This window comes from Neltuma alba, unplaced genomic scaffold (genome assembly GCF_004799145.2).
Source record: "Neltuma alba isolate B1F8T4 unplaced genomic scaffold, ASM479914v2 tig00011483_pilon, whole genome shotgun sequence".
In the NCBI taxonomy this organism is placed as follows: Eukaryota; Viridiplantae; Streptophyta; class Magnoliopsida; order Fabales; family Fabaceae; genus Neltuma; species Neltuma alba.
Window position 1 is genome coordinate 30,398 of NW_021636152.1, and position 20,424 is coordinate 50,821.

The following is a 20,424-nucleotide window of genomic DNA, read 5'->3' on the forward strand; positions in this document are numbered from 1 at the left end:
ACACACTAAATCTTAATTACTTGCCGGAAGAGTATGAATATGAATATCGATGTATCGAAGCCTTTTGATTCCAAGCGCTAGGCCCCACGGCGACTCTGTGAACCCTCGTCCTCCTAAAATTCCTTCTCCGACGTCCGTTCTTCTCATTCCCTTCCGCTCTCTGGCCCCGCGAACTCTTCCCTGCGGTCCAAATCTACATACCTCATAATCTCGAAATCGAATTCCACCAGCTCAGAGCTACAAGAGAAGGCCCTTCATGGACTCCTTCCAGCAGCCTCACGGTTACATGAGGCCACAGCCACCTCCGCTCCACACGCCGGATCCCAACCACTCTCAGTTTCATCAACATAATCAGATACAACCACCGAGGCAACCGGCCCCTCCTCAAGGCCCTTGGTTCTCCAACCAATTTCAGTACCACCCGTCTCAGACTCCTTCACCTCCACCACAGTGGGCCCCACCACCACCTCCTCCTCCTCCTCCTCCTCACCCCGACCATTTTCCTCTGACGGGTTCGTACATTCCCCACTCTAATACTTATCCCCCTCCCCCTTCCTACCATCTCGGCCAGTTCCCTCCACCTCCGCCCCCTGCTCGCTCCCATGTGTCTCCTCAGTTCCCTCCTTACACCCACATTCCTCAGCATTATCCTCAGGTAAATCTGGTGCTTATGAGCACGTGTTCTTTTCGTCACAGTGGTGCCTTTGTATTTACATCATTGGCTATCTTGTTTTTTTTTTCCTTGAATTATTTTTCTTGGATTAATTAGTTGATAACTTTTTTGAAGATTCCTATAAGTTCATGTATGTGGACTTTGAATGTGAGCTTCTTTTGGTTTAAGATTGTTTGATTGGCTAATCTCGTAATTGCGTCAACTATTCTAGGAATGGAGCACTCCTAACTGGCCTCCCAACCAAAGCTGGGATTATCCAGGTTAGTTGCCGCACTTTTGTACGAGAATCGTTGCTTTTATTTGTAACCTGTGTTTTTGTTTTGTCTTCTCCCATCCTTTTTCTGTACATTTTTTGTTTTGTCATCTTATGTGTTCTTTTTTGTCATGGCGTTTGTAGTTTGTAAGAGTTATTACTAATAAGTGGCTTGACATGCAATAATTGGAAGGGAAATATGATTACATATTTTGTGATTTCTCATGTGTGTTTCTGCTTTACCTTTTAGTCCTCTTCTGCCCCTTTGGGAGTTGCTAAAAACTATTTTCAACCTCTATCTTCTTTTTTAACTAATGGGTTTGTAATTGTAGCGCATAAGAACGAAGAAGACTGGGCTGCCAGAGCCAGAGCATGGGCAGATGCTAAGGCTGCCATGGAAAGCCAGCATCAGCATTCGCAATCACAATTTTCACCTGCTGGAAGATCACAGGAGCAAAGCCATTATCATGATCAGTATCAACAACCTGTTGACTCACGTTATCCTGATATTCAAAACCACTCTCATCCTTCATCTGGCTATCCACAATTTTCCTCTTCAGATGCATCCATGCAACGCCTTCCAGGACATCAGGAGGAGCATGCATCTGTCAGTTCAGAGGCACCCTATGCATCAGATGGACATTTGTCATACAATTCTAGAGATGGAACCACTACTGGAGATCCAACTGTTGCGTTTCAGCACCAAGGAAACCTACCTACGAACACATCAGTTCACCAGCAGGAGGTACCTTCTAGTTATAGTTCTGTTGCAGGTAACTATTTACTTAGTATATTGAATTCGATAGTGAAGCTTTGCTCAAGAATCGTGTTGAAATGGCTCATAAATTAATATTCTAATTTTTTCTTGTAGTATATATGATGACGAATTGAGGACCTGTTGTAAACCAAGCATGTCAATTTGCAAAATATCGTAGCTTCATAAATTTATTGCTCTCTAAGTTTGGTCCAAAGAGAGATCCTTTGACCCTAGCTCGTCCCTGCTATATTTCCTTTGAACAAATATTCTATTACAATCTTTCGGTTATGTGATTGTAATAAGAAGAGGGATTATGTATGGAGTTAGTTAAGGGTAGTTGGGATCTGGGAATGAAGGGGGTTCCATCACAATTGGCTGAGGATGACCAGGCTCTTGACGCCACTGATATATAATAGTAATTGGGAAGGAGAGAGGAAAGGAGAGAGGGGAAGGTAGAGAGGGGGAACAGAGAGAAGAGAGGAATATAGAACAGAGAACAAGAGATAGAGGGAAAGGGAAAACTCAATTCATTATCCAGGCATTCAAGCCTAATTACAATATCGCCAATAGTCATTAACATCACAAATGCATAGTAAATTCCAGGTCCCATCTACCCTTAACTAGCTCCCTAACTAATTCCATTTTACAATTACATAACACCTTGTCTAATAAATATTTTTAGATCAATAAACTAGATCACATTAATATGCTTGAGCAATTGCACTGGTCTAGGCATGACGTGACGAATACATTAGTAGCTGTTTCAAGTAATTTTCTAACATTTTTTTTGGGGTATTAAACATAGGAAACTAACCATCAAATTGCTTGATTCATACCTTGTTAAAGTTGGAAGAGTTTTGTTTATATGTTTAGATTGATTCAGAATTCTCAGCAAAATACGTGTTATATAATGATGGGGCAATATCCAATGTGGACTTCATCATGCATTATGAATCATTATTTGCACGACTGTATGCTAATTTTTTATGAGGGTTGTCATCCCAAGTATTGTAAGTAATCCTTCTGTAGGATGGAACATATTGCTGCTAATATAGCATATCATCGTTGTGGGAACTCATCTTTTTTAGCGCCTCTGCGCCTCACTTGCTGGGACTACCTCATATTGATAATTTGTCACATTTGACAGACGCTAACTTGCCTAGTGAATTGCGTATCACTATGGTGCTTCTTCATTTTAATATTTGATTGGGGGTCATGTTACATTGTTGAAAGATGCTCTAATGGAATCATAGAAAGAATTCTTTTTAACAGATGTTAATGGTATTTTGTTCGAAATTCTGAGCATCAATTAAAATGTAAAATGGGCAGGCCATGCTACTGGGTTTGCATATAAAATTGAGAGAATTGTCAATTTGGTGAATATATTATTTTTTATTCAGTGTTTTCTAATCAGTTAGTGTAGTTTTTGTTCCTTGGTTTAGGTGTAGTTGTAGCATTTTTATGGTGATTATCTAAACGAGAAATTAGAGAAACATTTTTTAGATGCACTTTTATAGTGGTAAAGGATCTCCTAGATATAAATTTGTTTTGTTAGATCTTTGATGAATAATTGATATATAGCATATTTTCCAAGTATGATATTTGAAGTTGGGTTATCATACAAAACGTGAGGAAGCAACAGCATTACTTTGAGGAGTGGAATTCCAGGCATCTGCGGCCTACTTTGAACTTCAAGCATTCTCTTCTTCTGTCAATTATTTCCCAAGTTGACTGATGATTAAAATGACAGGTAATGGAACTGATCATCAGAGTCAGCAATCATACACATCGATGCATTTGTCAAGTTTGTCATCCCAGGAACAACATCATGTGCAGCCATCAGTGCAAGCACCCTTTGCATCTGGTAGCCATTCAGTGGACCCAGCTATCAGTCTTGCTGATCAGCCTCTAGATTTTACACCTAGGTTTAATCGTGATGGTGACCTACAAATGCAATCAACTTATGGTCATCATGATCCAGCTACTTCTATCAGAGGCGTTGATCCTGTAAGTGGAGTGCCTTCAATCAATAATTGGGCTCCTCCAGTGGCACCTGGTGTTGTTTATCCACCCATATCTCCAGTTCTTGCCTCAGGGCCACAGGTCTTGATTTGATTGTCTTTTTGCTCCCTAATTCATGGGTTTCATATGAATATGCTGACATTTAGTACATCTTGCAGCATGACCCTTCTATTACCGCACCTCCTGTTCCTGGGCATGTGGCACCGCCATTTGGAAGGTTTCCTGGATCTGGCCTCCCTCCTCCAATTCCACCAGGTGCTGCACCTTTTGCCCTAAGTGCGGGAACTACAATACATCCCACATCAGCTTTCTCTGTCGATGCTTATGGGGTCTCTGGTGTTCCAGAACGTCCTAAAAAGGTACCTATGCTTTCAAGGTTTGTGCTTGGTTGGATGCATACGTACATACATATTATTAAATCTCATTTGCAATTATTTTTCAGGCCTCAGTACCTAATTGGCTTAGAGAGGAAATAAAGAAAGCTGTTATTGCTACTCCTTCTGCTGAGCACCCTAAGGAGGAATCAAAATTGATGAATGATGGTGTTGATAAGTCATATACAAAGGGTGACGAGCAAGATAGCAAAAGCATTGATTCTTCTAAATCAGCCGAGGAGGAGGAGGAAGATGAAGAGGTTTTATTTTTTACTATAAAGTTTCTTTTTGCTAAACAAGTCTTCTATATATTCTGCAATTTTGATTAATTGTTATATATCAGCTCTGGTTTTTGAAATTTGATCAGCCATGTTCTTTTTATGTAGGATGATGTTGAAGCTGTTCGAACTGCTGCCATTAACCAGGAAATAAAACGCGTGTTAACTGAAGTTCTTTTGAAGGTTAGTTTTGTTAGAAATATTGGTTACCTTATCTCACTACATTTACCTGCTAAAGAGAAGAAAAGGGGGAAAAAGAAAAAGAAAGAAATTCATTTATCCTGTGGTTCTAACTAGAGGTTCATAGCAGGTAACTGATGAGCTTTTTGATGAAATTGCAACTAAAGTTCTTAGGGAAGATGATCTGACTTCTGAAGGTAATATTCTGACGTGCTCTAGTTTTTCCTTTTAAACCCTAGTCTTAATGGACAATTGAATTTTTAACTTTCTGGACTCTTGAACGTTACAAGTTCTGCCTTTTTCTCTTCCAGTGGCTTCAAACCATAAGGCATCAGCATCCCCGCCCTCAGTTCCAGTTCATAAGGCATCCGCAAAGGTTCTAGTTCCAGTTAAAGTCAAAGAACCTGAACACGATGCTGACAATGAAAAATCTAATTCCAGCTCTCCAGGAGATGTTTTAGGTCTTGGGAACTATGCTTCTGATGCTGAGGATGAAGATAATGAAATGGATAGTTCGAGTGTGCTGCCTTTAAAAGATGGTCATCAGGCTGGCATTAAGAATTCATTGAAAGATGTGCATGATGTACCTACTAATAGCAGTTCACTGTTGAAACTTGATGAAAATGGCAGAAGTCAAACAAATTTGGCGATTAATTTGGGCAAAACTAGCAATGGTGTGGCTATTGCAGAGTTGCATGACGAGAAGGTGACAAAAAAATTAGATCATCTACGAGCTTCCAAGAATGTTCCCGAAGATAGGAAGAATGAGCTTAATGCTTTTGAAAGAAAGCATGATAGGACTAATGGAAAGGCTACTGGTGCTGAAAAAGCAACAGAAGATCCTCAAGTTAGGGAAAACAGAAAAAGAATGGAAAAAGCTGATGGACATGGCCAGAATTCTTCAGTGGACTTTGCTAAGGATGTACAAAGTAGTAAGGCTAAGGTAGATGAAAAAGTTAATGAGGATCATAGAAGAAAGGATGAAAGACATCAGAAAAGGGAAAAAGCAGATGGCAGCAATGAGGTAAAAGAAAGGAGGAAGGATGACAGTGCAAGGCATGGGGAGAAGACTAGGGATTCTGAGTCAAGGAAGAAGTCCTCAGTTGCAGATGCCAAGGGAGACAACAAGGAAGCAGAAAAAAGCCGCAGAGGTAGTTCCATGGAAGAAACTAGCCGAAGAAAGGAACATTCAAGGGATAAGGGGGAACACAAATCAAGACACAAAGAGTCAAGCAAGTCTGACAGGCATAAAAGGAAACGTTCATCATCAGTAAGCAGTAGAGGTAGAAGCAGCAGAGACCAGGCGGTTAATCGCACGAGTGAGTCAAGTGATGAAGGCTCAGATGGCTCAAAAAGGTTTTGGACAGAGTTCCCTTAACCTTCTTCGTTTAACTGTAACGTAGAGTGCATCATGACATTGTTGTACTGCAGGAAGCCACATGCCAGAAAACGAGACTTGTCACCATCTCCTGTCAGGTCTAGAAGAAGGTATACTTTATTTAAGCATTCATTATTTATATTCAGGTTTGTGCTATCAATTTTTGGTGTTCAGGTCTTTTAGATACAGAGACGAGCTGTTTTGCTTAAAGCAATTCCTTCTTCCTTCCAGATATAAAAAGAGTAACAATCGTATTAATTATCATTTAGTTTGTGCTTACTTACACAGGTTTCTGTCATATCCTCTTTTTTTTTTTTTTTTGCAAATATAATCTCGGTGGTTGTGGTTAATAACTTTTTGTTTACTTTACTTCTTTTTTTTGTGACATTTTTGTTTACTTATTTTATGTGCGAACTAAGTTGATTCTTTCTTTGGTACCATGGAAGAATTAGAACGTATTTTCTGTTAGTCATATAGCCAAATCCTTTATCTTCTTCTCCATGCGTCTGTTAGCTGCTATTGTGTTATCTTCTTTTTGGCATTTTCATTTCCTGGTTTCAGCCTTAGTTGATGTCTTATGATGCCACAATCACTCGCCTGAATTCTCATAACCGAAAGAACACATCTCACTTTTCATAGGCCAGATGTTTAGCCTAACAATTCTGTATATTCAATTGTTTTATTTTATTTTTCGGGTCAGAAATATATCCGAGCTTTGGATTCTTGCCACTCGGTTAATGCATGTATCATTGCTCATCATTATGCCTCTGCTTGGCTGACTTGTATTATTTACAAGATGATATTATTGCATGAGTGCAACTTTTATGTCAAACTTGCAGAGACTTTAAATTTGAACTAGGGTCCTATCTGGTATGAAGCATTAAAAATAAAAGGTAAGGATTGAGATTGGGATAAAAAAAAAAAGGTTAAAGAGTACTCCTCTAGTTCTTAATAGAAAACTTGGTTGTTAAGTTGATTTTAGTCCTAAATATAAAACTTATTTCTCATATTTATCAGTTTTGTTTAAATTACCCCTATTGATATTTCCTCAACCATAATCAAATAAAAGAGGAAAGGAGGATATTAAAAAAGATAATTATGGTGTTTTAGGAAAAACATGCTATATTTCTTATAATTAACTAACTTACCTAACTTTTTTAATCTAATCAAATTAGTTAAATAGGTCTTATTTAAAGAGCAGAAGAATATTTAGTAGGAGTGATTTCTAGTTACATGGGATTAGACAATCCCATATAAGTGGGATTGGGGAATACTACTTTCCCCTATGGTATTCCCCAATCCCACTTATATGGATTTGTCTAATCCTAAGTAACAAGTAATCACTCATACTAAATACTCTTTTAACATATTTGTTCAATCCTAATTCCAATTATTACCCCTCATTTTTAATGCTTCATATCAAACGGAACCTAGGAGCTGTCAATATTACTAGAGGCTTGACGTGCATTATATTATTTCTTATAATTTTTTTAAAAAATCTTTTAAAATGTAATAATATGATAAATTATGAAAGTAATAAAAAGATTAGGGGCAAGTTAAGTGACTTCTTACATGACAAGTTAGTAGTTGAGACCAAGATGTAAAAGGTCCCAAAGGCATATTAATCCAAATAAATTGTTGTCTTTACTCATCTAGTGATAGTTGATCTATTTAATAGCTAGTTTCTGCTTGCACCTTTTGAGCCTGGGATTTTAGCAATTCCCGTATTTTAAAGCTGAGATCTCATTCAATTTCTTTCTAGCCATTTCCCTGTGCAAGTTATACGGTAAAATTTTATAAATTCTGTGCATCTTACAAGTCAACTAACTGTTTGGGTCATACATGTATCTGCTTGTGATAAAGTACTATTGCATTTCTTTTGTTTACCAGTTATTTATAGCAAGAACTCAATTTTTGATGAACAAAATTGTGGTACACGATGGTTGTTCCGCTCTATCTAATTGAACTAGGAGAGGGTCTCATCAGTTAGTTTTGTAGCTTTTATTGAGGTTTTAGTAGCTAGTAAACTTTGATTGCGTCTTCTACTCTATTAATCGAAAACAGAAAAAGATTTACAGTAACAAGCTGCTTCCTATGGAGTTTTGACTCTGTACAAGGTTGAGTTTTTGTCCTAAACTTTGTGTGCCTTTTAACTCACCAAGTCAGTACGGTGGTTTCATTTTTAGACAAGTTTCGCGGTCTCCTCATAGCAAGCATTCTCAGCGCAGGCATTCTCCCTATTCTTCTCTTGATACTTCCAGGTTTGTTGCCACAAAGTTTTACCTGATTATGATTTAAGTTTTTGAGACAAAACTCCCATCACCACCATCATATAAGAATGAGCTACTCAGGTGAATTTGCCAAGCTTCTTAATATGTGCCTTCTAGAGCTGCCTTGTTTACGTGTTGTTTTTGCTTTTATGCAGGGGAAGGAGATCAAGATCCAGATCACCTGGTCGACGGCATCGATGATTAGCCAGAAATACCTGAATGAAGAGGACGGAGATGGTTGCATCAACGAAATTCAGATGAAAGGACAGACAATTGGAGGGTGTGGGCGTGAAGTCCGAAGGTCGTGTGTGAGAAAGAATATCAGTGAGGTTTCACGAGTAGCACGATTTTTGTAAGTCAGATACATCCATACCCCGTTATTTTATTGGGTTCTGCCCTTCTCAAGGGAGAAATACATAGTGGAAACGGTGATAGGAATGTCTTTTCGCTTTGGTGGCAAGGTTTTGATGTAAAGAAAGGGAAAAAAAATCTATGGTCTCTAGTATCTCCCATCTTGTTTGCTGGAAGTCTGTTTGTATGTAGCCATGTCAATGTCCTGGTTTTGGCGACATATGCAATAGAGGGCAATGAAATTTGATTCTGAATGTATGTCCTCGCTGCATGATTAGGCATTGCAAATCACTTGGTCACTGCCCTGTTTTTCTACTTCATAAGCAGATTACTTGTGTCAAATTTAGGCCTTGTTTAGCCTAGGGAAAAAAATTACTTTTTTTAGCCCGAGTCTGAATTAGTTTATTTTATGAAATTGATTAAAAAAAGCATACAATTATTCCTTACCTTTTGAACTAATTTTATTCTTTTTTCTTGTCATTAAGGCAAGTGTATCTTTAACTTTGTTTCTTAATGTTTGAAAAATCTTAATTCCTATTTGTTTCATAATTTATCTGTGTATGAGAAATCGCATTCTCAATACGTTACTAATAATAGAATTTGATTTAAATTCCATGCAAAGAAGAGGAATCACATCCTACTTTCGTTTGAAGCAAGCATCACGATTGTACCATATGTTAGATAAGTAAATAATCCATATCCGTCAATTTTCAACATTTTATCTCAGGTCAAAAAAAATTCAGTATTTTATCGCGATCAATTTTGATTATTTTTAATACTTGCTCGCTCTCGTTTTTGTACTTATTCGCGCACGTTTTTCTGTGCGTGTTTCTATACGGTCGACTTAACATTAACCTTATGTTTGGTGGCGAGGGAAATGATGGGAAAAAATAGAAGAAAAAATTTTAATAAGTTATATTTAAAAAAATTGGAGAATTAAGGTTTTAAAAAGATAACATTATACCGATTTTGAAAGAGTTCAATAGTGTGTATGTTGTTCAATAATTTTCCTTAGGACCCATGGCTCTTTTACGAACACTTTTGAAGTAATAATGGGTCCATTTGAATTAGTGATAGGAAAAATAATTTACTTTTAATTTAATTTTTAAAAAGTTAAATTGTTTAATATAATTTATATTTGAATTGAATTTTATAAAAATTAGTTTGTAAAAATTAGATTGGATAAAAAATTGTTTAGATTATGATTGAATAAAAAGTAAGTTATAAGTAAGATAGGCCTATAAGTAACTTTTAATAAGTTATAAGTAGTTTTTTTTTAACTTAAGGCAATCCTGCTTCTGAATGTAACTTTTAGCTTATAAGATAGGCCAAATTTTAAAAAAATAATCATAATAAGATAGGCCAAAAGCCAGGTACTAAAATTCTAAACATGCTTAATAAGTTGAAATAAGTAACTTTAGGGCTCCTGAACCATTCTGCCAGACAGACTCAATAGACTCAATAGCACGACTTTAGAATAAAACCTAATTCTAACATTATAAAAGGCAACCAAAGACAAAAATCTAACATTATGAACTTAATTTCACCAAAGCGCATAATCACATCAACCGTAAACATTGGTATGGCCAAGAGCTCAAAAACTATTATTCCTTAAAAATATAAAATTAATAATTTTTCGGGAAAATCAGGATCATCCCATGATGAGCTTTAAATACTTATAATTTTTAAATTAAATTATCTTTAAATCAGGATCAAAATAGATATTTTCATGTTAATAGTGGATATTGAATTGATTAACACTAATTTTCTGCACACCGTATCAACAAATGATGTCGGTCTTTGAACGAAACGTATGTTTAACGCCGGCAAAAAAAAAAAAAAGGGAATGAAACGTATTTGGAAAGCGTTCGGCCTTTCCTTGAACAAATATTGTTATAGCGTTAGTTTTTGTCATTTAGCAGGTTTGACTTTTGACTTTGGGGATCTTCACGTAGCCTTCTCTGATCTCCTCCCTCCATTGAGAATTCCATTATTCAATTCAATTCAAAATGAAGATCTTTCCTCAATGGAAGCTGACGTGCTTGCAACGCCAAACCTCACATGTCCCATCGCCTTCCCGTCTCGGTGCTTCTGCTCCCACCGGCTTCGTGGGTTTGTTACTTCTGCATTTCTTTACCTTCTTTCCGTTAAAGTCTCATTTCCTCTCTCTCCTTATTACCAAACTCACACTCAATAATACAATCGTTTAAACCCGAATGTTGAGCTCATTGTGAGCTCAACAACACAACAATGAAGGTCCTTCCTCTCTTCCTTTGAGTTCTATTGAGTTTATTTGAACACTTGTGAGTTGCATTTTTATTCGTCTTCTTTGTTTCTTATTGTGTTTATCTTGGATCTAATTGACAGGCATTTCAGCTGGAGCTATGGTTGATTTGGCTATCTGGATTTATCTTGATTGGCCTCTCTCTGTATGCCACTCAAAAGTTACCTTCGCTTAAGGATCAGATCAGAACTCCCAAGATAAACCCAAATACTGTATTGCATTCGAGAAATCTCAATATCACTATATTTACAGCGCCTAAACCTTTCACGGGCTCTGCTGGCACCAGGCAGACTCTAGCTGTTCGATCATGGCTCGCTTTATCTCCACATGTTTCTGTTGTTCTGTACAGCCAAGACCCATCCGTTGCCTCTTTCTCCGCCGCTTTTGGTTCCCGCGTTCTGGTTAATACTGACATTGATTTCACGTAAGTAATGCTATAACTCTGCATATTCCAATACAGAGAAGAAATAAACGTTTCATGGATGTGCTGCATTACTAATGGACACTCATAATTCAAATTTCGGAAAGCGGTCGCAGGTGTCAATTATCTGAGAACGAAAATTTATTCTTCACAAGGGGGGAAAAGAAGACATTTATAATTATGTTCCTTATTCATTGACATATATGTGTGTGTGTAATTATTGAACCAGAGAAAAGGGATTTGAAGTTTAAAAGCTGAGCCTATTAGTTAGTGATCAATGCAAGTGGGTAAGCATGTTGATACAATCTCAGGGCATCGTAAGTTACTGAAGCCAAATTCTTAAGGGATTATTAACCAAAGTGAAACGCGGCTGCAGCATTGGGAAGCAGGGTATCTATTCCAAAATTTAGAAAAGTTTTATCTTTTGCATGTTTAGTTATTTAACAAGAAAGCAACTAGGGTCAATTATTTCATAAGCTTTAAAATAAGATATAATGATTCATTTTTGGTATCAAAACTGTGAAAATAAGGTAAAGCGGTGTTGCTTACTCTGCAGGGTAAGCTCCAAGTTACTGTCTTCTAATATATGCTTTTTATGCATCCAGCTTCCTTGGTACTCCATTCTTCCATTCCATGATTGCAAAATCACGCTCGTTCACTTCAGACGTATATGTTATAGTTGATCCCGAAACCATTATCGTTTCTGGATTCATCTCCACCCTAAATCGTGCATTTGAACTTGACCATGATTGGCTTCTTGTTGCTTCATCTCGAAATGCTTCTTACTTTCCATTCCACTTGGACAACTCTGGAAAACATTGGCAAACAGATAATGGGAAACGGGTGCAGATCCAAGAGGTATGAAAGAATTTCCAGAACAGAACCTGAAGGACTGTTCCGTGTTTTCCAGAAGTAAATCAATAAAATTTAACTCATATCTTGTTCTTTCAGCTGCGGGAAATACTTCAAAAGGATTGGCAATGGAATCATTGTGATACAAAAATGCTCATAGCGTGGAACAACGGGGACATGCCCCTACATAATGGAGTTCTTCCTCCTTTCTTATTCGGGAGAAATGTACATAATAGTTGGATAATCCATGAGGCTCTATCATCTGAGTTCAGATTGGTGATTGATGCTAGCTGGACCATCACAAGCCTCCATCTGGATGGTCAGGATGATTTCCATCCTACAGTTACGGATTCTACCACTTTAGATATTGAAAGCCGAAAATGGGAGTACATGGGCAATTCCCATCTAGGGTCACGCTACGGCTCATTCTTTTATAATGAAGCTAACTATTCTAGCCTGCTTAAACTTTTCAGATGTGGTGATCAATATTTTATAATTGACAGACTGAAAAATAGTGTCTATCTAATTGGACGTCGAGGTGAAGTGAGACAGTGGAAGGGGAATATCTTCCATTCTTGGTTAAAGAAAAGCACAGTAACTTGCATTGCTGACCGGAGATCACTGGCCGGATTATTAGAGTACCCTTTCAAAGATAAGATGTTGCATTCTGCACCTTTGGAACTTCCATTCTCCTTAGAATCACTCCTGTCTGTTACTGCAGACAAAAATAAGACGATTGTAGTTACAGTTGCTGGATATAGTTACAAGGACATGCTCATGAGTTGGGTTTGTAGATTGCGTCACCTCTCCATTGCAAATTTTATAGTTTGTGCTCTTGATCAGGAAACCTATCAATTCTCGATCTTGCAGGTATAGTGCAGTTTCTTTGGAAGAATATAATTTGCGTATATTCTAACTTATTCGTGCGGAATTATGGAGTTTCTTAAACATGTTATATTGGTGTTTTACACAAACCTGAGACCTAGTGAACTGATCACATTGGTTGGAGTTACGGTGATGAACCTTGAAAATCTAGCTAATAGCCCTCTACAATGTTGCATTAGTTACTTCGAATTTTTTCCCCTTTCAAGAACTGAGTCATAGTTATACCCTACATAAACTCCTAGCCTTAATTGTTAAATAACCGTAAAAGAACTGAGTCACACTATGATTTATGAATTTTTGTTTTGTTTGGCCAAGAGATTTTTGACATTTCTAGTGTTTTGATTTGATACCACCATTTATATGACCTTACAAGCTTATTGGACTATTTAAAAGCAGTCAGGTTTATGCGTCTGAATTTGATTTTCCTCTTTTCTCCTTCACTTTTATGGCAGGGAATTCCTGTTTTCAGGGATCCTTTAGCTCCAAGTAATATTAGCTTTAATGATTGCCACTTCGGAACAAAGTGCTTTCAGATGGTGACGAAGGTGAAGTCCAGATTAGTTTTGAAGATCCTCAAGCTAGGTTACAATGTACTTCTCAGTGATGTCGATGTATATTGGTTTAAAAACCCAGTTCCATTGCTTCAATCTTTTGGCCCTGCGGTTCTTGCTGCACAGTCTGATGAATTCAAGAAGGAAGGTCAGCATCCCTCAGTTAAGATTCACATTCTATTTTTCATAATTCAGGACATAAAATACTTGTATAAAAATGAATTGAGTGAGAAACATCGTAATGCGTAGTCATATGGTAATGAAATCTCCATTCTTTCGCCATATAGGAAAACAATCTTGAGGGAAGGTGGATTATTAGCTGTTATTTTCCTTGTTAAGAAAGATAATCCCACATATGCAGGACCAATAAACCTACCAAGACGTTTGAACTCTGGCTTCTATTATGCTCATTCCGATAATCAAACAATTGCTGCTATGGAGAAAGTGGTGAAACATGCAGCAACTTCAGGCTTATCTGAGCAGCCAAGCTTTTATGACATGTTATGTGGGGAAGGTGGAATCAACAGAGCAGGTGATAAAAGATGTATGGAGCCTGAAACAAACGTGACAGTATATTTTTTAGACAGAGACCTTTTTCCAAACGGTGCTTACCTAGATTTGTGGCAGAGCAAAGATGTCAAAGCAGCGTGTTTGAGGAAGGGATGTGTAGTTATTCATAACAACTGGATCAGTGGGAGGCTGAAGAAGTTGGAGCGACAAGTCTTGTCAGGTTTATGGGAGTACGATCCCGGCACAAGGATGTGTCTGCAGAGCTGACACCGTATCAAGATTGAAGTTAATTTCGAGAAGCGTGGATCCTTTCTCATCCTCTCTAGGCAAAATTTTTGTTCTCACTCTAGGAAGAATGACAAAGAAACCATTTACCTCCTTCACACGCATATGTTTAAGAATGTGCTGATCCTTGGTTTTATCATTGGTGACGTGGGGGAAATATTATTTTAGTGGCTGGCCGGCCATTGGAAACAAGAGGAATCTGTGGTGGCTAAATGTTCAAATATCATTGACTTTGATCACGCTTAGACCCTACCCAACATTATCCATCAGTAACTAGGTGAGAATGAAAGATTGGGGTCACACTGGCTGCAGGCTATGCTCAAGCGCGTTGCTTACTCGTTAGGCCTGGTGGAGAAGAATGATAAAGATCCCAGAAGAAAGAGCCAGCTGAGAGGAACTAAGGCATCCCCAGACTACAGCTTTCAAAAATCAAATGATATTTTTGTGAGGATAGTTCATGGAGGTGGAAAACAAGAGCTGTATCAAGATGCAATCCTTGCATCCAAGTTGATGGAAAAATATCCTGGCATGTGTGTTGCCCGGCCAGAAGTCTTCAAAAATCCTCACCAGTCAGTGTTGTGGCCAGAAGAGCGTTTGCTTCCTGGTAAAAAATATATTATAATCTCGTTTCGAGATGTGGGGAAGCTGAAACGTAAACTTTCAGAGGAAGGCAAAATCAGAGAGCCTAATGGGGTGGCTCCAGAGTTACTGAAAGTGAATATCACCAAGTCTCCAAAGGGACATAGCAGAGAAAATGGTAAATCCGAAGTTCACAATGAGGTAGGACAAGAGGAGTTCGAGGCCAAGACTTCCTTGTCTCCTGGTGGACGCAAAACAGAAGAGAACAGAAAAATCAAAATTGTATTGGACGCAAACGCAAAACAGTCTCTTGATGATGGATCTGAAAATGAACCTGTCTGCTCTTCAGAGGGCTTACACGGGTCCTGGGATAAGCGATATCCAAGACGAAAAGGAATAAAAGGAAAGAAGCCTTTTGTGCCACCTCTTCCAAGGGTAAGACCATATCGGATTTCGGGATGGCAACCCAGCCTCCCAAGTGTGCCAGAGCTCTCCCCGTGATTTTGTTATGGTTTAATGGTTTTACTTGTACGACTTGGCCATATAATATAGTTTTAACATTTATACGACTAGAGTCATTGATTTCTTTTGCTCGGTTCTAAATAATAGCTTTTACATCCTATAATAATGTAGAAATATCAAACTTCTTTTGATCTTTTCAGATGCATTATTTACCTCAGGATCTTTGCTAATATCTGCACATGATTTCCTGATTTGATGGTCACCTCTATCCAAGTTTGTTGGTATGGGTTTTATTGATGGCATAGAGTTCAAAATCGGTGTTCTACACACGGTCCTTTCGCCGATTTCTTAAATTCTAAAACGCGTTCTATGATGGGAAAGTAATAATTGCCATGCGAGCACTCTTGTTTTGCTAATCCACAAAGCGCCGGTCTAGGCTTCAACAAAAATTCATGGTTAACAGGGCTACTTTACACTAATGAAGAATTTTTCAACATTATTCAGGGACTTAGAATAAAGATAGAAGAAAAAAGGGGAAACACTATCAATTACACATGGCTGCTCCATGCGAAGCATGGTTTTTCCCAGTGGATGGGCCTCAATATTTACACTCCTGAAATTTGGTACTCTTGATGAGCTTTTGTCGGATACAGAGTCATAAAACGCTGCAGGAGATAGTTTCTTCAATCCCAAGAGGAACCGAGCTCGCCAGGCTTAGGTATTGAGCAATGATCTGAAACTTAAAAGACGTACCCTCTCCCAACTAATGAATCATAAGGAGCCTCATTGTTTAGAACACATCTGGTACCCCACTATCCTCTTCTCCGATATGTACCACAAGAAATCTGTCCTTCATGGTCACACACATACGTTGTTGTTCATATCTTGGAAGGTACTCTCATAAAATACAAGACAAAACCTTAGTCAAGATCCAGGTATAGAAGACGCAAAGAAAAGCACCAACAGGAATAGTTACAGCCCAAGAAGCCACAATCTCCTTCACAGTTTCTGATCTAACACTGTTAAGACCCCTTGCAAATCCCACCCCCATTACTGCACCAACTAGAGTATGGGTAGCTGAGATAGGCAGCCCTAACTTTGAAGCAAACAGAACCACAGAGGCAGCAGCAAACTCAGCGGCAAATCCTCTAGTTGGTGTGAGTTCTGTTATTTTCTTTCCAATTGTAGCTATAACTCTATAACCCCACATCATAAGCCCTGCAACAATTCCAAATCCTCCCCATGCTAGAACATCAATCGGAATAACAATCTCAGTTCCCGTGATATTACCTTGAAGAATGGCTAATGCAGCTGCCAAAGGACCGATAGCATTGGAGACATCATTCCCACCATGAGCAAATGACATGAAGCATGCAGAGAGAACCTGCATGTACCCAAAGACCCCATAAACTATTTCTAACTGAGTACCCTTTGGGCCAGCAACATCAGAGAGAAAACCCATGTTTTTGTGAGCGGTGTCCTCTTTTGGCTCAGGCTGTCGGCTAGTAGTCTTGACCAGTAGATGACCAAGTTGCTTTCTGATGATTCTATCGACCACAAAAGCACCGGCAGCTCCACAGGCTAAAGCCTGAACCAAAGCCATAGGAAAACTCTTGCTGAGAGGGAAGGCAGCAAAAGAAATCCCAGTAACACCAAGAAATACAGCAATTGGTGCTGCAGCAGCTGCTGCTTGTCCTGGATTTGGGGCACTGTACACAAACTGAATGAGACAGAAGGTTAGGGGTTGCAACAGCAAGAATTTAACATAAGATATCGCCAATAATATCATGTTTTTAAGAAATGTGGGGAATTGAAAAGAAAATTGTTCATTAATCACTAACATGAATTAATGAAAAGAAAAAGGTAACATTTTCAGGAATGTCAGAAAGTTTACAAGCCAAAACCAACTCAACAAACGTGAAATCTTGATACAGGAGAGGTATTACTGTCATTCTGTCAACAAGCTGTATGGAGTCCTAGATATCAAGAGCATACCCTTCTTATACATTTGTAGACAAGAAATGACACAGCTGCTCCCATTAGCGGAGAGATAACCCATGAAGAAGTCACCTTTGCCAGGGATCCCCAGAAAACTGCTCCAGATCCTCCATAGACAAGACCAAACCCCACCATAGCTCCTACTATACAATGAGTAGTAGACACTGGCCAACCAAAATATGATGAAACCTGCACTACACAGGATAGTAGAGAGCTAACAATATCATTGGACTGTTTGCATATCCCAAAGAAAAGTAGTTCCTTTTTTCAAGTATTTCAGGAGACAAATATTATTGGTTCCATACTGCCATAAATCTCAATGAAGAGGTGCATCTTGCAAAAGGAGGAATTGTACAGTAATATTTATGCTGCTTAGAGGAATTTGTAAAGACACAATATCTTAGCCCAATTGAGTCCCAGGTAAGCATGAAGTAGACATGGAGTCATCAGCTGCAAATATGAAGGAAATTTAGTTTCAAACTACGTTTTTGGTATTGGCTGCTCCTTTCATATCCTTTTAGTGAAGGAACTCGGTTGAGACAAAATAACATGCAAAGAGAAGGCTTGGAGAAATTCCTGATCAAACATTGAAGATCTTCATAGCATATGTATGACACATTTAAAATATACCCTCCCATGGAAAAAGAAAACTACAAAAGTCTCTATTCTTCCGAATTTTTAACTTGTCAATCATTCAATACAATGATTATTGGGCAGTTGTTCACACTTACGTTTCCAATTTCATACTCAACACCTGATCATTAAGAAAGGGAATAATGTCTTAAAATGCTATCATGTGTTTATTTGAACTAGCAGCAGACTGTGTAGGAAAACTGCCTATAGAAAATAAGAGATGCAACATTCTTTTGAAAACCGATTTGACCTCACCCATAAAAGGGGAAAAAGGTTGCATAATGTCTTAGGAAAACTATTCTCTTGATATGCCCAAATGAATTAATCAACTTAACAAATACCTCTTGTTATTATCTCCCCTTTTGTCTTTCCTAAGGATGTCTCTTGCTTGGTAAAATTATCAATAAATACACAAAAAACAACTAACGAGACAGGATGTTATACATATGTGAACTACGGCACAAATATCATAGCAAAATTCCGTAGAGGTTACCTGTAACCACGAACCAGCAGAAGCAAGTGAAGAGAGCAGTCCAGCTAGAAGGAGAGTATGTTTCCCCTCAAACACGTTAGTCACTAGAATTCCCTTCTGCATCGTGTTGGTCACGTGCGTCCCCATCAACAACGCCCCTGAAAACTCCAGCACTCCCGCCGTCAGCACCGCCTGCCGGAGCGTCAACGCCCCCGACCCCACCGACGTTCCCATGGCATTCGCCACGTCATTGGCCCCGATATTCCAAGCCATGTAAAACCCAAACAGAAGGGTAACATAAGATAGCAATTTAGTCTTCAAAGCCAATCCCTGGCCAAGGGATTTCATGAAGAAAGGAGAAGCAAGAGCAGCAAATGCTATGCATATCGAAATCCCATAAGCCGCGCTGGGAGATATGTGGAAGGCTTGAGCAATTCCTGGCAAGTGATCGTCGTCGTCGTTCACCTGATGCCGCCCATTGAGCTGAATCTCCTGTTTCTGCTTCTCTTCGCCTTCGGCTTCGGCGAAAGAGGATAAAGTAGCAAATGGGTGTGTGAGTTTGGAGTTGTTAATCCTGAGAATGGTAAATGAAGGCTTCGGTGGTGACGGTAGAGGGTTGAAGAGAAAAGCGGAAGTGTTGTGGGGCGGGAGGGGATTGGAATTTCGAAGAAGACAGGATCGCGGAGGAGAGGTGTGCTTGGAGAAAGAGAATCTGCAAGTGGGATTCATGTTGCATAGAGAGGAATATAATGAAAAGGAGGAAGAGAGAGGGATGAGAGATGGAAGTAGGAATGGGGTTAGTGATGAAGGAGAGAAGGAGGTGGTGGTGGAGAAAAAGTAGAAGAATGTGGGAGAGAGCATGGTTGATGTGGGTGAAGGAAGTTGAGAGAGGATTTGGCTTGTTGCTCTGCTTAATGGAAATGAGTGGCGATCGTCGGGTGCTCGGGGAACCCTTGAGAGGAAGATAGCCCACGTATCCACTTCTCAGATTCTGGATGATCCCCTCTGGCGCAAAAACAAGGAATCTTGAGGTGGATAACAATATATTAATTTTTTTTTAATTTTTTAATTATTTATTCTCTTTCTTTTATATTCTTTCTTATTACATTTTATGCATTTCTTTTAATCTTTTTTTTTATTTATTATAAGGGTAAATTTAAAAATAAGATTATATTTCCAACATATTTTTTATTTTTAACTAATTTTTACTAATTATTTATTATCTATAAATTAGTTATTTAAAGTTTATATATAAAACGGGAAGGAGTATTATTCTATGCATTTGATTTGACTAATTTTTGCTTAAAAAAATCATCACATGCATGCTCTTTTCAAGGGGAAAAAATCCGATTTTAAGTGTTGGTCATAAAAAAATACAAATGACCAGTTATGGAGCTTTTTACAACTAATTTATCGACTTGGGTTAATTTCAATTAATTAGTGTGTGACTTATCGAAGCTTGCCTCTTTTACCTGGAAAAAAAAAGGCATGACTTATTTGAAGCAAAAAATATATATATTGATCAAAATGTTATAATTTATTAGGCAAATTAAACTAGTGATATATTACAGAGTTAAGTTAAATAAATCATATATTTTTTCAGCTTTGTAAATATGAAACACGGCTATAGATTTGATTTTATATATATATAGATAATTTAATTAATTTGATATGTTGATGCTAATTGTCTAATAAGATGGTTCTTCTTGTTGGTCCAATATTGCACGGATTTATATCCCCGATATTCAAGCATTACGGGTTTGGGTTGTGTTCAAATTTTTTTATTTAAAAAAAAAAGTGGTATTATGGGATTGAGCATGACAGGCACGAGGCCTCGGTTCTACGAGGACGTCAATCGAAACATGGGCTTCCTTTTCGAGCGAAGGATAGGCCCATTTCATGCCCTTCATTTTATACCGCAAGATAACAGTGCTGGGCCATGGATTTTTAAACTAA

The 20,424-nt window shown here is 38.3% G+C and overlaps 3 protein-coding genes across 3 annotated transcripts; 2 read left to right on the top strand and 1 right to left on the bottom strand.

Annotated features, from left to right (window-relative positions):
* The first annotated feature begins 77 nt into the window (after window positions 1–77).
* LOC114714014 (uncharacterized) lies at window positions 78–14,469 on the top strand. Its single transcript, XM_028898713.1, has 17 exons — window positions 78–655; window positions 885–933; window positions 1,259–1,699; window positions 3,434–3,786; window positions 3,864–4,064; window positions 4,148–4,339; window positions 4,466–4,540; window positions 4,668–4,734; window positions 4,849–5,893; window positions 5,969–6,025; window positions 8,102–8,207; window positions 8,341–8,514; window positions 10,904–11,244; window positions 11,847–12,099; window positions 12,193–12,963; window positions 13,431–13,677; window positions 13,891–14,469. The coding sequence occupies exons 1-17, from the start codon at window positions 257–259 to the stop codon at window positions 14,304–14,306; spliced, it is 5,187 nt and encodes a 1,728-aa protein (XP_028754546.1). The 5' UTR covers window positions 78–256; the 3' UTR covers window positions 14,307–14,469.
* Window positions 14,470–14,511: 42 nt separating this feature from the next.
* Window positions 14,512–15,404, top strand: LOC114714015 (uncharacterized). The gene has a single exon (XM_028898714.1). It carries the CDS (start codon window positions 14,640–14,642, stop codon window positions 15,402–15,404), a length of 765 nt encoding a protein of 254 aa, XP_028754547.1. The 5' UTR covers window positions 14,512–14,639.
* A 374-nt stretch (window positions 15,405–15,778) lies between these two features.
* LOC114713984 (inorganic phosphate transporter 2-1, chloroplastic) lies at window positions 15,779–19,380 on the bottom strand. Its single transcript, XM_028898679.1, has 3 exons — window positions 18,490–19,380; window positions 17,361–17,552; window positions 15,779–17,085 (listed from the first exon to the last, which is right to left on the bottom strand). Exons 1-3 carry the CDS (start codon window positions 19,327–19,329, stop codon window positions 16,264–16,266), a joined length of 1,854 nt encoding a protein of 617 aa, XP_028754512.1. The 5' UTR covers window positions 19,330–19,380; the 3' UTR covers window positions 15,779–16,263.
* Between the last annotated feature and the right edge of the window lie 1,044 nt (window positions 19,381–20,424).

Excerpts from the sequence above, each read along its gene's own strand:
- LOC114713984 (XM_028898679.1), bottom strand. The coding sequence starts at position 19,329 with ATGCTCTCTCCCACATTCTTCTACTTTTTCTCCACCACCACCTCCTTC. Across the intron at positions 17,553-18,489 it reads CTGCTGGTTCGTGGTTACAG|GTTTCATCATATTTTGGTTG; the intron begins GTAACCTCTACG and ends TGTGTAGTGCAG. Across the intron at positions 17,086-17,360 it reads TCTACAAATGTATAAGAAGG|TTTGTGTACAGTGCCCCAAA; the intron begins GTATGCTCTTGA and ends TGTCTCATTCAG.
- LOC114714014 (XM_028898713.1), top strand. The coding sequence starts at position 257 with ATGGACTCCTTCCAGCAGCCTCACGGTTACATGAGGCCACAGCCACCT. Across the intron at positions 4,541-4,667 it reads TAACTGAAGTTCTTTTGAAG|GTAACTGATGAGCTTTTTGA; the intron begins GTTAGTTTTGTT and ends GGTTCATAGCAG. Across the intron at positions 8,208-8,340 it reads CAAAGTTTTACCTGATTATG|GGGAAGGAGATCAAGATCCA; the intron begins ATTTAAGTTTTT and ends GCTTTTATGCAG.
- LOC114714015 (XM_028898714.1), top strand. The coding sequence starts at position 14,640 with ATGCTCAAGCGCGTTGCTTACTCGTTAGGCCTGGTGGAGAAGAATGAT.